The sequence below is a fragment of the Nycticebus coucang genome, chromosome 18 (assembly GCF_027406575.1).
Source record: "Nycticebus coucang isolate mNycCou1 chromosome 18, mNycCou1.pri, whole genome shotgun sequence".
NCBI lineage: Eukaryota > Metazoa > Chordata > Mammalia > Primates > Lorisidae > Nycticebus > Nycticebus coucang.
In genome coordinates, this window is record NC_069797.1 from 43285758 (window position 1) to 43298629 (window position 12872).

At 38.4% G+C, this 12872-nt stretch overlaps 1 protein-coding gene across 2 annotated transcripts in view; it reads left to right on the forward strand.

The window, feature by feature from the left end:
• Positions 1-12872, forward strand: part of TRIM37 (tripartite motif containing 37) — a 183709-nt gene that overhangs the window by 95729 nt on the left and 75108 nt on the right. For both annotated transcript variants that reach the window (XM_053567795.1, XM_053567797.1), the window contains exon 17: positions 5340-5425. In XM_053567795.1, coding sequence (XP_053423770.1) covers positions 5340-5425 — 86 coding nt within the window. The remainder of the gene's footprint in view (positions 1-5339; positions 5426-12872) is intronic.

A 12872-nucleotide genomic window follows, 5' to 3' on the forward strand; every position in this document is an offset into this window, starting at 1 on the left:
CCTTTTTCTTTTTTTTTTTTTTTTTTTGTAGAGACAGAGTCTCACTGTACCGCCCTCGGTAGAGTGCTGTGGCGTCACACAGCTCACAGCAACCTCCAACTCCTGGGCTTACGCGGTTCTCTTGCCTCAGCCTCCCGAGTAGCTGGGACTACAGGCGCCCACCACAACGCCCGGCTATTTTTTTGTTGCAGTTTGGCCGGGGCGGGTTTGAACCCACCACCCTCGGCATATGGGGCTGGCGCCCTATTCACTGAGCCATAGGCGCCACCCTCTAGTCCTTTTTCTAATAGAAAGTTTAACTATGTTCTATCTACATACATACATCTATAGGGACATTTCAATTCAAATTATTTTGTATAATTCATAGAAATAATAGCGCAGTCAATCTTAAGCTATTTTGTACACTTGGGGAATCATAAAATGTTAAATCTTAGAGATTAAGATCAATTCCTTTCTTTTGTAGATGAGGAACTAGGCATATAGTTTGTTTGGATAATCATTATTATAAATAGCTTTTTTAGCTAGAGCACATTCACTTAAGACTTTTCTTCTTTCTCCTCTTTCTCTACCTTTTCCTCTATTGGTCTTTCTGTGATAGTACTGTATATTTTTTCCTTTCGTTTTTTTTCTTTTTCTTCTTAGAGTAGATTCACATGGAGCTGTAAGAAATAATACAGATGTCCCAATGCTCTTTCACTCTTTATTCAGTATTCCTTAGTGATATAGCTGTTTTTTTTCCCTGAGATAGTCTCACTTTGTTGCCCACACTTGAGTGCCATGGCCTCAGCCTAGCTCATAGCAGCCTCAAACTCCTGGGTTCAATCAATTCTCTTGCCTCAGTCTCCTGAGTAGCTGGGACTACAGGCATCACTTAATCACATCCAGCTAATTTTTCTATTTTTTAGTAGGGACAGGGTCTCACTTCCCTCATGTTAGTCTTGAACTCTTGAGTTCAAGGGATCCTCCTACCTCAGCCTTTCAGAGGTAGGATTACAGGCATGAGCCACCACATCTGGCCCCCAGTGGTAACATCTTATTAAACTGTAGTACAACATCATAGTCAGAATATTGATATAGTCAAAATATAGAACATTTCTATCACCATAAGAATCCCCATGTTGCCTTTTTATAGGCATATCAACTTTCCTCCACCTGAGCCCTCTCCTTAACCCTTGGCAGCCATTCTTTTGTTCCCCATTTCTATAATTTTGTCATTTAAAGAATTAAAGTTACATAAATGGACTTATACAATTAGTAACATATGCTTTTCATTCAGCATAGTTCTCTTGAAATTCATCAAGGTAGCAATAGTTTGTATCTTTTTATTGCTGAGTAGTAGTTGATGTTGTGGCTGTAGTTTGTTCAGCACATTCACCTATTAAAGGACATCTGGCTGGGTGCAGTGGCTCATGCCTGTAATCTCAGCACTCTGGGAGGCTGAGGTGGGTGGGTTGCTTGAGCTCACAAGTTCAAGACCAGCCTGAGCAAGAATGAGATCCGGTTGTTGTGACAGACACCAGTAGTCTCAGCTACTTGGGAGGTTGAGGCGGGAGAATCACTTTAGCCCAAGAGTTTGAGGTTGTTGTGAGCTGAGATGCCATGATACTCTACCAGGGACAAGAAAGTGAGACTCTGTCTCAAAAAAAAGCACATCTGGATTATGTTGGCTATTATGAATAGGGCTACTGTAAACATGCACGTACTTATCTTTGCATCAGCGTAAGTCTTCATTTCTCTGTGATAAATATAAAGGCTGGATTGCATGATAATGACATGTTTAGGTTTTGAAGAAATTACCAAATGGTTTTCCAGAATGGCTGTAATGTTTTACATTTTCACCAGCATTATATGAGTAATCCAATTTTTTTGAATCCTGACCAGCATTTAGTGTAGTTACTAGTTTTTATTTTGGCTATTCTGTTAAATATGTAGTGATATTTCATTGTGGTTTTAATTTGCGTTCTGCTAATGACTACTGAACATCATTTCATCTGCTTAATGTACCGTCTGTTGGTGAAATTCCTCTTCACGTATTTTTCCCAATTTGTAATGGATTGTATTTGTATAATTCTGGGGTTTTTTTATGGTAAAAATTCATAAGATTAAATTTACCATTTTTAAGTGCAGTTCAATGGCATTAAATATGTTCACTTTTGTTGTGGTGGCTTTTTTTTTTTTGGCAATAATCATCTATTTCTAGAACTTTTTTTCCATCTACCTAGACTGAAATGCCATACCTCTTAAACAGTAACTCTCCCTTAGCCTTTGGGCGACTACTGTTGAATTTTGACAGTTCTTTATATATTTTAGATGTTAGTCCTTTGTTGGATATATGCTTTGCAAGTAGTTTCTCTCACTTGGTAGCATTTCTTTTCTTCATTTTAACCAAGTAAAGAAAGGGGTCTTCTCACCTTGGCCTCCCAGTATGCTTTACTTCGTCTTTTACCATGTAATAGTTGTAAAAGTGTTTTGTAGTTTTGAGAGTATACATTTGGCTTCTTCTGTTAACCTTTTTCCTGAATGTTTTGTTCTTTCATGGTCTTATCAATGGAGTTGAGTTTATTTGTTTTTTTGTTTTGAGACAGAGTCTCCCTCTGTTGCCTAGGTTAGAGTGCCAAGGCATAAGCCTATCCCGTTTCCCTGAAAATAAGACAGTGTCTTATTTTAAGGTGTGCTCCCAAAGATGTGCTAGGTCTTATTTTCAGGGGACGTCTTATCTTTCCTGTAAGTGGGTCTTATTTTTGGAGGATGTCTTATTTTCAGAGAAACAGGGTAGCTCACAGCAACCTCAAACTCCTGGGTTCAAGTGAGCTTCAGCCTCCCAAGTAGCTGAGACTACAGACCTACCATGACATCAGGGTAACTTTTTCTATTTCTAGTAGAGATGGAGTGGGGGTGTCTCAGTATTTTGCTCAGGCTGGTCTTGAATGCCTGAGTTCCAGGGATCCGCTCACCTCGCTCACAGTATACTAGGATTATAGCTGTGAGTCACCTGCCAGCCAGAATTGGTTTTGTTTTCTTTTTTAATTTTTTTTTTTTAAAGAGATACTGTCATACTTTGTCACCCAGGGTAGTGATCATCGCTCACCACAGCCTTGAACTATAGAGCTCACGCAATCTTCCTAAGCAGCTGGGACTTCAGGCTTGGCCTACCATGCCCAGCTAATTTAAAAAATTTCTTTTTTTTTTAGAGATGAGATCTCAATAAATTGCCTGGGCTGCTCTTGAACTGCTGTCCTCAAGGAGTCCTCTCACCTTACTTAGCCTTCCAAGTTGCTGGGATTATAGGTGCAAGCCAGTGTGCCCAGCTGATTTCATTTTTGAATTATTTTTTACAAGTATATAGAAAGCAACAATGACAATTGCAACAAAAAAGCGGGGCGTTGTGGTGGGTGCCTATAGTCCCAGATACTTGGGAGGCTGAGGCAAGAGAATTGCTTAAGCCCAAGAGTTTGAGATTGCTGTGGGCTATGTTGTTTTACTGTATTGTTTAAAGAATAATGATTAGGGAAAAGAATCCGTGCGTGTTCTGTACAGATTATATTCATCTATCTATCTAATCTATTATTTTCTTATTTTCGTGCTCTGTCAGGCTGAAGTAAAGTGGTGGCTCCATCATAGATCACTGTTACCGTGAACTCCTAGGCTCAAATGATCCTCCTACCTCACCCTCTATCTTAGCTGGGACTACAGGCACATACCACCACACCCAGCTAATGTTTTCTTATTTTTATGTTTCTAGAGTGGGGATCTTACTGTGTTGCTTAGGCTGGTCTCGAACTCCCAGCCTTAAGGAATTCTCCTACCTGGGACTCCTAAACTTTCGGCCTTACAGATGTAAGCCACTATACCCAACCATCAATTTTTTAATATTTTTGATCCATGAATAGTTGAATCCATGGATACAGAATTCATAGATACAGAGTGCTGACTGTATTTTGTCGATGCTTTTAGTAGTGTTATATGTTTCTCTGAGGCTTTGTTTTATATAGCCTATTTCTCCCTTTAGATAAAATCTCTGAGCCAGTGTTTTGAAGCTAAAGTAGGGGCAAAGCTTCTACTTTAGAAGCTGAGCTAATTGGACATTGGAAATTATAGCCTTAGCTCTTCTTAGCTTGCTATTTCAGGCCTGGGACCTCTGTCTCCTGAATAAGCTGGGGTAGGGGTGATTTGGGCCCCAGTATTCTCATGCTGCACCCAAGGAGACCATCTATTCCATGAGTGGGTCTGGGTAGAAGAAGGGAGCTCCTGCCTTGTGGCCACACATGCCTGGACCTTAGCATCAGCAACAGGTAGTTGGAGACTAAAGGGGATATGCTGATGTCTTGCCCCTTCTGGGAATATAGTCCTCTTAGGAGCTGCCAGAAATGGGAGGCAATTCTTGGCTGTACCAGTCTGGTGTGAGATTTCTTTTTTTTTCAAGACAGAGCCTCAAGCTGTCGCCCTGGGTAGAGTGCTGTGGCATCACAGCTCACAGCAACCTCCAGCTCTTGGGCTCAAGCAATTCTCCTGCCTCTGCCTCCCAAGTAGCTGGGACGACAGGCGCCCACCATCACGCCTGACTATTTCTTGGTTGCAGCCTTCATTGTTTGGCAGGCCTGGGCTGGATTCGAATTCGCCAGCTCAGGTGTATGTGGCTGACGCCTTAGCTGCTTGAGCCACAGGCACCGAGCCAGGATTTCTGTATTAGTAGGGAAAGAGGAGTGGTCTTGGCTCAAATACTGCAGGTATTTTTACTGCAGGTGTTTTTACCAAGTTTTAATAGCTTTTCTTAAGTAAATTTTTTTTATTTCCGAATGCCCTTTGGATCATTTCTACAGTCTTTAAGTGGTGGTTTTAAAAATCACTAGTGTCACTAGAGAGTGGTTCTGCAAAGTTCCTCATACTGTCAAACTAAGAGTTGATCTTGAGATTTCTTTAAATATTTAAAACTATCATTGATTTATACTGTTCCAAGTAGTACTTTGTTGTTTTAAAATACTTAATAGTGTTTTTTAGTATGAGAGACTTTGTAATGTTTTATGTTTGGTTTACTACCATTAGATTACCAATTCTCTGAAACTATAATCTCTTCTTCTAATGCTTCTCAGGCCATTTAAAAATTTAAATATTAAAAAAATTAATTGTTGCTAATATATCTTGGTATTTTTAAAAGGCTATTTAGGTATTAACACTACTTATCTTTGTAATAATGACAAAAATCTTCCTTATTTTTATATTTAGAAACATCCTATCTTCACAGAGTAAATCTGTGGTCTATTGTTAAAAAGTTTGTTGAGGTGTGACAGATCATTAATTGTATTTACTCTGTGAGAATGATGAATTTTGTATATATTTAGGTCTGGAGAAAATGATGTGGAATATAACAACATGGAGTTGGAAGAGGGAGAACTCATGGAAGATGCAGGTGCTGCAGGAACTACAGGTACCGAGGCCAGGACCATCCCGCAAGCCCCAACTGCACTCTAAGCCATTCTGTCCCTCCTTTTCTCTGACTGTATCATATTTTAATAGGTGGTAGCCTCACATGGTTCATGGTGTTTAAAGTGCTGTGGATTTTGGAGTTTATTACTAATGATATTTAAAATACACTGGCAGGTGGCGCCTATAGCTCAGTGGGTAGGATGCCCACCACATACATTCAGGCTGTCAGGTTCAAACCCGGCCTGGGCCAGCTAAACAAAGATAACTGCAACAAAAAAATAGCTGGGCATTGTGGTGAGCGCCTTATTCTCAGCTAGTTGGGAGGCTGAGGCAAAGAAATTGCTTCAGCCCAAGAGTTTGAGGTTGCTGTGAGCTGTGACGCTATAGCACTCTACTAAGGGCAACAACTTCAGACTCTGTCTCAAAAAAAAAAAAAAAATTGGCAAAAAATATATATATGGGAATTTTTTTTTTGAGAGTTTTACTATGTTACCCTCAGTAGAGCACTGTGGTGTCACAGCTCACAGCAACCTCAAACTCTTGGGCTTAAGCGGTTCTCTTACCTCAGACTCCCAAGCAGCTGGGACCACAGGCACCTGCCACAGTGGCTGGCTATTTTTGGGTTTTAGTTGTCATTGTTTGGCAGGCCCTGGCCGGGTTGGAACCTACCAGTTCCAGTGTATGTGGCTGGCACCCTAGCCGCTGAGCTACAGGCACCGAGCCAACATTGGCAAAATATTCTTTCACACAAGTCCCTGTGAGAAGCACTTTATATGTACCTTATCTCATCTACTTATAAAATTCTGTGAGACAGGTTCACTGATCATAGAGAAATTAAGCAGCTTGCCAGGTTTTTACAATTTAGTAAATTAAAGCGATTAATTGGATTCCCAGATTGTCTGGATCCAAAGTTAATATTTTATATAATTCTTTCTAATATGTAAGTGTTATTTGTATATTTTACTTGACTATAGAATCATCTGAATAGTCATTAAAGTTTGAACTTATAAAGGATCTTTAGAGAGCTCATTTTATAAATGAACAAAATTCAGAGATGTAGATGCCTGATTATATAGCTAATTGTTGGTATGATCAGACTACAACCTCAAATCCTCTTGCTTTAGGACCCTGTGTTTTTCCCAAACCATACTGCTCTTCCTGGGAAGAACTGACTTATATAGATGTTTGTTTTGTGTTCTTAGATCTGTTTTAAGTATGCGGATTTTTGGTTAGAACAATTAAAAGCTAGTTTTGTAATGCTTTTGCTTTACCACATTGCTCTTAGAATGAATATTGTTGTATTCGTTAACTTTGATAACTGAAGACCTCTTAAATATTAGTTCTCACCATTTCAACTTCTAGCCTAAGGCCTGTACTCTTCTATACCTCACTTTAATCCTGGGTGATCTCATTTACACCTGTATTTCAGTTACTATCTATATGCTGATGAGTCTATAAGTTCTCTATTTAGCTGTTATCTTTCCCATGACTTCTAGACCCATAATGCAATCTCAGTATGACTTAGCACCTCCCAAATAGAAATCATTATCTTTCCATCTACCAGCTTGCCTTTGAGCAATAGCCACCATGTTAGTGACTTTTTATTTCTTCTTCCTGGAAGCCCTCCATGATTATTATTATTGTTATTATTTATTGTTGGGGATTCATTGAGGGTATAATAAGCCAGGTTACACTGATTGCAATTGTTAGGCAAATCTAACAATCTTGCAATCATGTCTTGCCACCATAAAGTGTGACACACACCAAGGCCCCACCTCCTCCCTCCGTCCCTCTTTCTGCTTTTCCTCCCCCCCATAATCTTAATTGTCATTAATTGTCCTCATATCAAAATTGAGTATATAGGATTCATGCTTCTCCATTCTTGTGATGCTTTACTAAGAATAATGTCTTCCACTTCCATCCAGGTTAATACGAAGGATGTGAAGTCTCCATTTTTTTTAATAGCTGAATAGTGTTCCATGGTATACATATACCACAGTTTGTTAATCCGTTCCTGGGTTGGTGGGCATTTAGGCTGTTTTCACATTTTGGCGATTGTAAATTGAGCTGCAATAAACAGTCTAGTGCAAGTGTCCTTAATGATAAAAAGATTTTTTTCCTTCTGGGTAGATGCCCAGGAATGTGATTGCAGGATCAAATGGGAGGTCTAGCTTGAGTGCTTTGAGGTTTCTCCATACTTCCTTCCAGAAAGGTTGTACTAGTTTGCAGTCCCACCAGCAGTGTAAGTGTTCCCTTCTCTCCACATCCACGCCAGCATCTGCAGTTTTGCGATTTTGTGATATGGGCCATTCTCACTGGGGTTAGATGATATCTCAGGGTTGTTTTGACCTCCATGATTATTTATGTACGTTTTCCTGCTCTTTCAAATTAACCTTTTAGGTAGGACATTTATGAAGCATTATAATTGCTTATTTAGTTACCTGTTTTGTTCATCTTTGAGCCCAGGCTAAAATTATATGTGTCTTCCTCATGTTTGTATTCCTAGCATTTAACTCAGCATAATAAGGGATCATTTACTTTTTTTTTCCCGTCAATAAGAAATTTACTTGTTTTAAAAAAAATCCAAATGCTGGCATTGTCCAGAAAAATTTAACAGATTTATTTATAATTGTTATAAAGTTGAACTGCTGAAACTTGTTCACTGAAACATTTTGACTTGCATTAATGCTGCACATCCCTGCATTTTATATTAAAAATTCCCACACAAATGAAAATGGAAAGACTGCCAATGCCCGATTTCTGTCCCCTATTTTTCCACTCATAATCGTATACTTAAGTATCTTTTGACCCCATGGGAGGGGGAAAAAAATCAAACATTCAGAACTACCAATAACAGGAAGAAGAGAATTTTATTTTTTTTGGATAATGAAATATTTTCCCATCATAGTGGACTCTCATAAGCACATTCTCCACATATGCGGCGTGCTAGCTGGATGTCTTTTGACATAATTGTTACACATTTGACATGGATAGCACACAGGTTGGTGTCTTCAAAAAAGCCAACTAGATAGGCCTTACTTATCTCCTACAAAGTACCAATAGCTGTTCTTCGGAAGCGCAGATCTATCTTAAAGTCCTGAGCAATTTCTTGCACCAGACGCTGGAAAGGAAGTTTACAAATCAGAAGTTCAGTGGACTTCTGATAATGTCTTATTTCACAGAGTGCCACAGTACCAGGCCTGTAGCGATGAGGTTTCTTCACCCGTCCAGTAGATGACGCACCCTAGTGAGTGGCTTTTGTAGCCAGTTGCTTCCTGGGTGCTTTACCACTGGTAGATTTGCAGGCACTCTGCTTTGTACGAGCCATGGTATAAAAACCTCCTTACTTATCCCTCTTCTCCTTCGGCTGGAGCTTGGTGAGCTAGAGGCGGCACTGCCATTAGACAGCGATGGCCGGGATCATTTACTATTTTCAGATAAATGTTGAGTGGATATACTTTATTACTAATAGTCTAATGTAATTTCCAAGATTTTAAAAAGTATAGAAAAATTCAGAAACTATCTTGCTATAAAATGGAAGATGAATGTACTGAGTCAAGGTTATGGAACATTTTTCAGTCATCTATGTTTTATTTTAGTTAGGTCTATTATTTCCTCTTCAACTGTGTGGCAGGAAAGTTTTTATGTAGTATTTTTATACATGCAGAGTAAACAGTGGTTATATTTTTTATTTATTTATTTATCTTTCTTTTTTTGAGACAGAGTCTCACTATGTCGCCCTTGGTAGAATGCCATGTTGTCACAGCTCACAGCAAACTCTTGGGCTTAAGCGATTCTCTTGCCTCAGCCTCCCAAGTAGCTGGGACTGCAGGCATCTGCCACAGCGCCCGGCTATTTATTATTGTTGTTACTGTTGTTGATTAGTAGGCCCAGGGTGTATTTTAACCCACCAGCCCCCATGCATGTGGCCAGCACCTTAACCACTGAGTAATGGCTGCCGAATTTATTCATTGACCCAGTATTTACTGAGCATTTAATCCCTAGTGGATGTAGATACTGTGTTGAATAAGAAGGTATTCTTGCGCTTATGGATCCATGTCCTAATTCTAAATATTCTTTTGTAATTCAGACACTATGTTCTAGTTGTTGAGGATACAATAATAAAGTAGTTTTATTTTTATTATATGCTTGGAGAAGTTTATATATTTGGCAAGCAATTATTGAATATCATGCCCATTTCAAGATTTCTGGAAAATATAACAAATTTTTTTTGCGCAGTTTTTGGCTGGGGCTGGGTATGAACCTGCCACTTCTAGCATATGGGGCTGGCGCCCTTTCCTTTTGAGCCACAGGCACCGCCCTACAAGAAAATTTTTTTAACTAATTTATAACCTAAAAGTGAACAGATATATGAGGAGTTAGGTAGAATATGACAGTACACATGCAGAAGAATTCCAGTTATTTATATAGATACTCCCTCCTCTAGGAGATGGAACATAATTTCTCCTCCCTTAATTATTGGCCACATGTGATGACTTGATTTTGAATATAATTTTATAGTAGAGAAACTTGGCAAACATTACCTATGCAGGTAATGAAATTTAGCATCAATAGTGATAAAGTGTGTGCCTTGATATGATGTGTTAAGAATGGCAGTTTGTATCTATGGTGTCTTCTTCCTAAAATCCCATAAAAATAATCACCATAAGAAAAAGATGACACAACCCCTTAATTGAGGGATAAAATAATATTTTTATTTTAAAAATAAAAAAGATGAGTTAGGTTGAGGTAGGACAGAAATGCTTTTTTGTTACTTGCTAATTATGAAAGTATTCATGAATGAAATGGTAATGGAATATTTAAAAAATTCAAAATATTCCAGGAGGCAAAATGATGAGAACCCCAGTTAAGGTAGTAGCATTTGAGATGGAGAAGAAACCTTTTGAGAGATTAGTAGTTTGAATCTATAGGACATGGATGAGTTGGAGATGGTGGAGATTTCAGGATGACTTCTTTTAGTTTCTAGCTTAGGTTGTGCTATTACATAAGATACGAGTTGAGGACTAAAGGTAATATATTTAGTTTGATCCATGTTGAGTTTGAGAGACCTGTGGGACACCTCTGTGTTGATTTCCAGACCCATATATCTCAAATGTGTAGTGTGGCCTAGAAATACAGCAAACACATTGATTAATTAATATTTGAATAATTATTTAAAAAGAAAGTAAGCGTTTTCATTTAATTAAAAGTATTATCCAAAAACTTTATTCATAATATATTAAGAACTTCCACAAATCAGCAAGACAGCCTTCTAGAAAAAAAGGGCAAAAGACTAGACACTTCACTAAGAAGGCTATCTAAATGGCCAGTGTACATTAAAGAAAGTGCTTAGCCTCTTTGTCAGAGATATGCAAATTATGTGTCCCATTGTAAATCTCTGGAGTTTATCCTACTTGGGAGTTTATTGAGCTCCAGTAATTGGAGATGAATATTTTTTATAATATTTGAGAAATTTTCAGCCATTATTTCTTTAAAGATTCTTTTTATTGTTCCCCTCGCCTATGACTCCCCTTACGTAAATGTATGTTGGTATACTCACTGGGGTCCCATACGTTTCTAAGGCTCTGTTCATTTTTCTCCATTTTTTTTCATGAAATGCCAAATTAAAACCATGATACGATATCACTGTATACTAACCATATGGCTAATATTTTTTAAAACTGGCAATACTAAATATTGAAAATGTGTGAAGATATGGAAATTCTCACACTGCTGGTGAGAATGAAAATTGATGCCACCACTTTGGAAAACTGTTGGGCAGTTTGTGCTAAAATTGAATATACACATGCCCATGACTCCGTGAGTTCCAGCAGAAACCTGAGACAGTGTTTGCCAATAGATTTTTACAAGACAGTTAAGAGCGTTGTCATTTTTTTTTAGTTTATTATTTTTAAGAGAAACAGATGTAATGTATAACAAAGTAAAGGATGCAAAAATGTTGAGTTTACCGGGAAGGTGGTTTGGGGCTAGACTATATAGGTCTTTGAGTGTCATGCTAATGCATGCAGGCACTGTGCTGTCGGCACCTCAGATCAGCGTGACATTTTAGCTGGATTCATGTGTCTTGGCACAAGAGAGAGGAACTTGTCACCAATTGCTTTGCTGTTTTATAAAGTTTTTTTTTTCTCCCTAAATGAGCATCAAAAGCAATTGTCTACTTATAATTTTAATAGATTTATTCTGTTTTTGTTTCTTTTTTTTCTTTTGACAGAGTCTTACTCTGTTGCCCTGGCTAGAGTGCAGTTGTGTTACAATAGCTTGTTGCAACCTCTACCTCCTGGACTCTAGTGATCTCTCACCTCAGCCTACCAAGTAGTGGTAACTATAGGTGCATGCCATCATGTCCAACTAATCTTTTTCTATTTTTTGATAAAGATGGGGTCTTGAACTCTTAACCATAAGTAATCCTTCTGTCTTAGCCTCCCACAGTACTAGGATTATAGGCATGAGCCACTGTGCCTGGCCAGCTTTATTTATTTTCTTTTTAAAATTTTCAAATTAATATGAGGTCACAATTAGGTTACAATGTTTGCATTTGTTAGGTAGCATCCCTGTTGTAGTTGTGTTCCATACCCAAAAGGTATGCCATATACTCTTACATTGTGCCCATTAGGTGGAAGCACCCGAATCCTCCTGCCTCCACCCCTTACCACCTCCACTAACTTCAATTGAATTGAGTTTTTCTGTTACGTTGGCATGTATTTGGATCATGCAGTGGCTTCATATTAGTATTGAGTATACTGGATACTTGCTTTTCCATTCTTATGATACTTTGCTAAGAAGAATGTATTTCCACTCCATTCATGTTAATACAAAAGATGTAAATTCTTCATCTTTTTTTGTAGCTGAATAGTAGTCCATGGTGTACAAATACTACGGTTTATTAATCCATTCCTGGGTTGATGGGCATTTAGGATGTTTCCACATCTTTGCCATCGTAAATTGAGCTGTGATTAGTGCAAATGTTCTTCTGGTAAAATGACTTTTTTTCTTCTGAGTAGATGCCTAGTAATGGGATTGTGGGATCAAATGTGAGGTCTAATTTGATTTCTTTGAGGGTTCTCCATACTTCTTTCAAAAGAGGCTATATTAATTGTAGTTCCACCGACAGTGTAAAGGTTTTCCTTTCTCTCCACATCAGTGTCAGCATCTGCAACTTTGGGACTTTGTGATGTGGGCTATTCTCAAAGGGATTAGGTGGTATCTCAGGGTGGTTTTGATTTGCATTTCTCTGATGATTTTGGATGATAAGCATTTTTTCAAATGTTTGTTAGCCATTTGTTTGTCTTCCTCAGAAAAGGTTCTGTTCATGTTCCTTGCCCAGTGATAGATGGGGTTATTAGCTCTTTTTTCGTTTTTTTTTTAATAGTCTCACTTTATCACCCTTGGTAGAGTGCTATGGCATCACAGCTCACAGCAACCTCAAA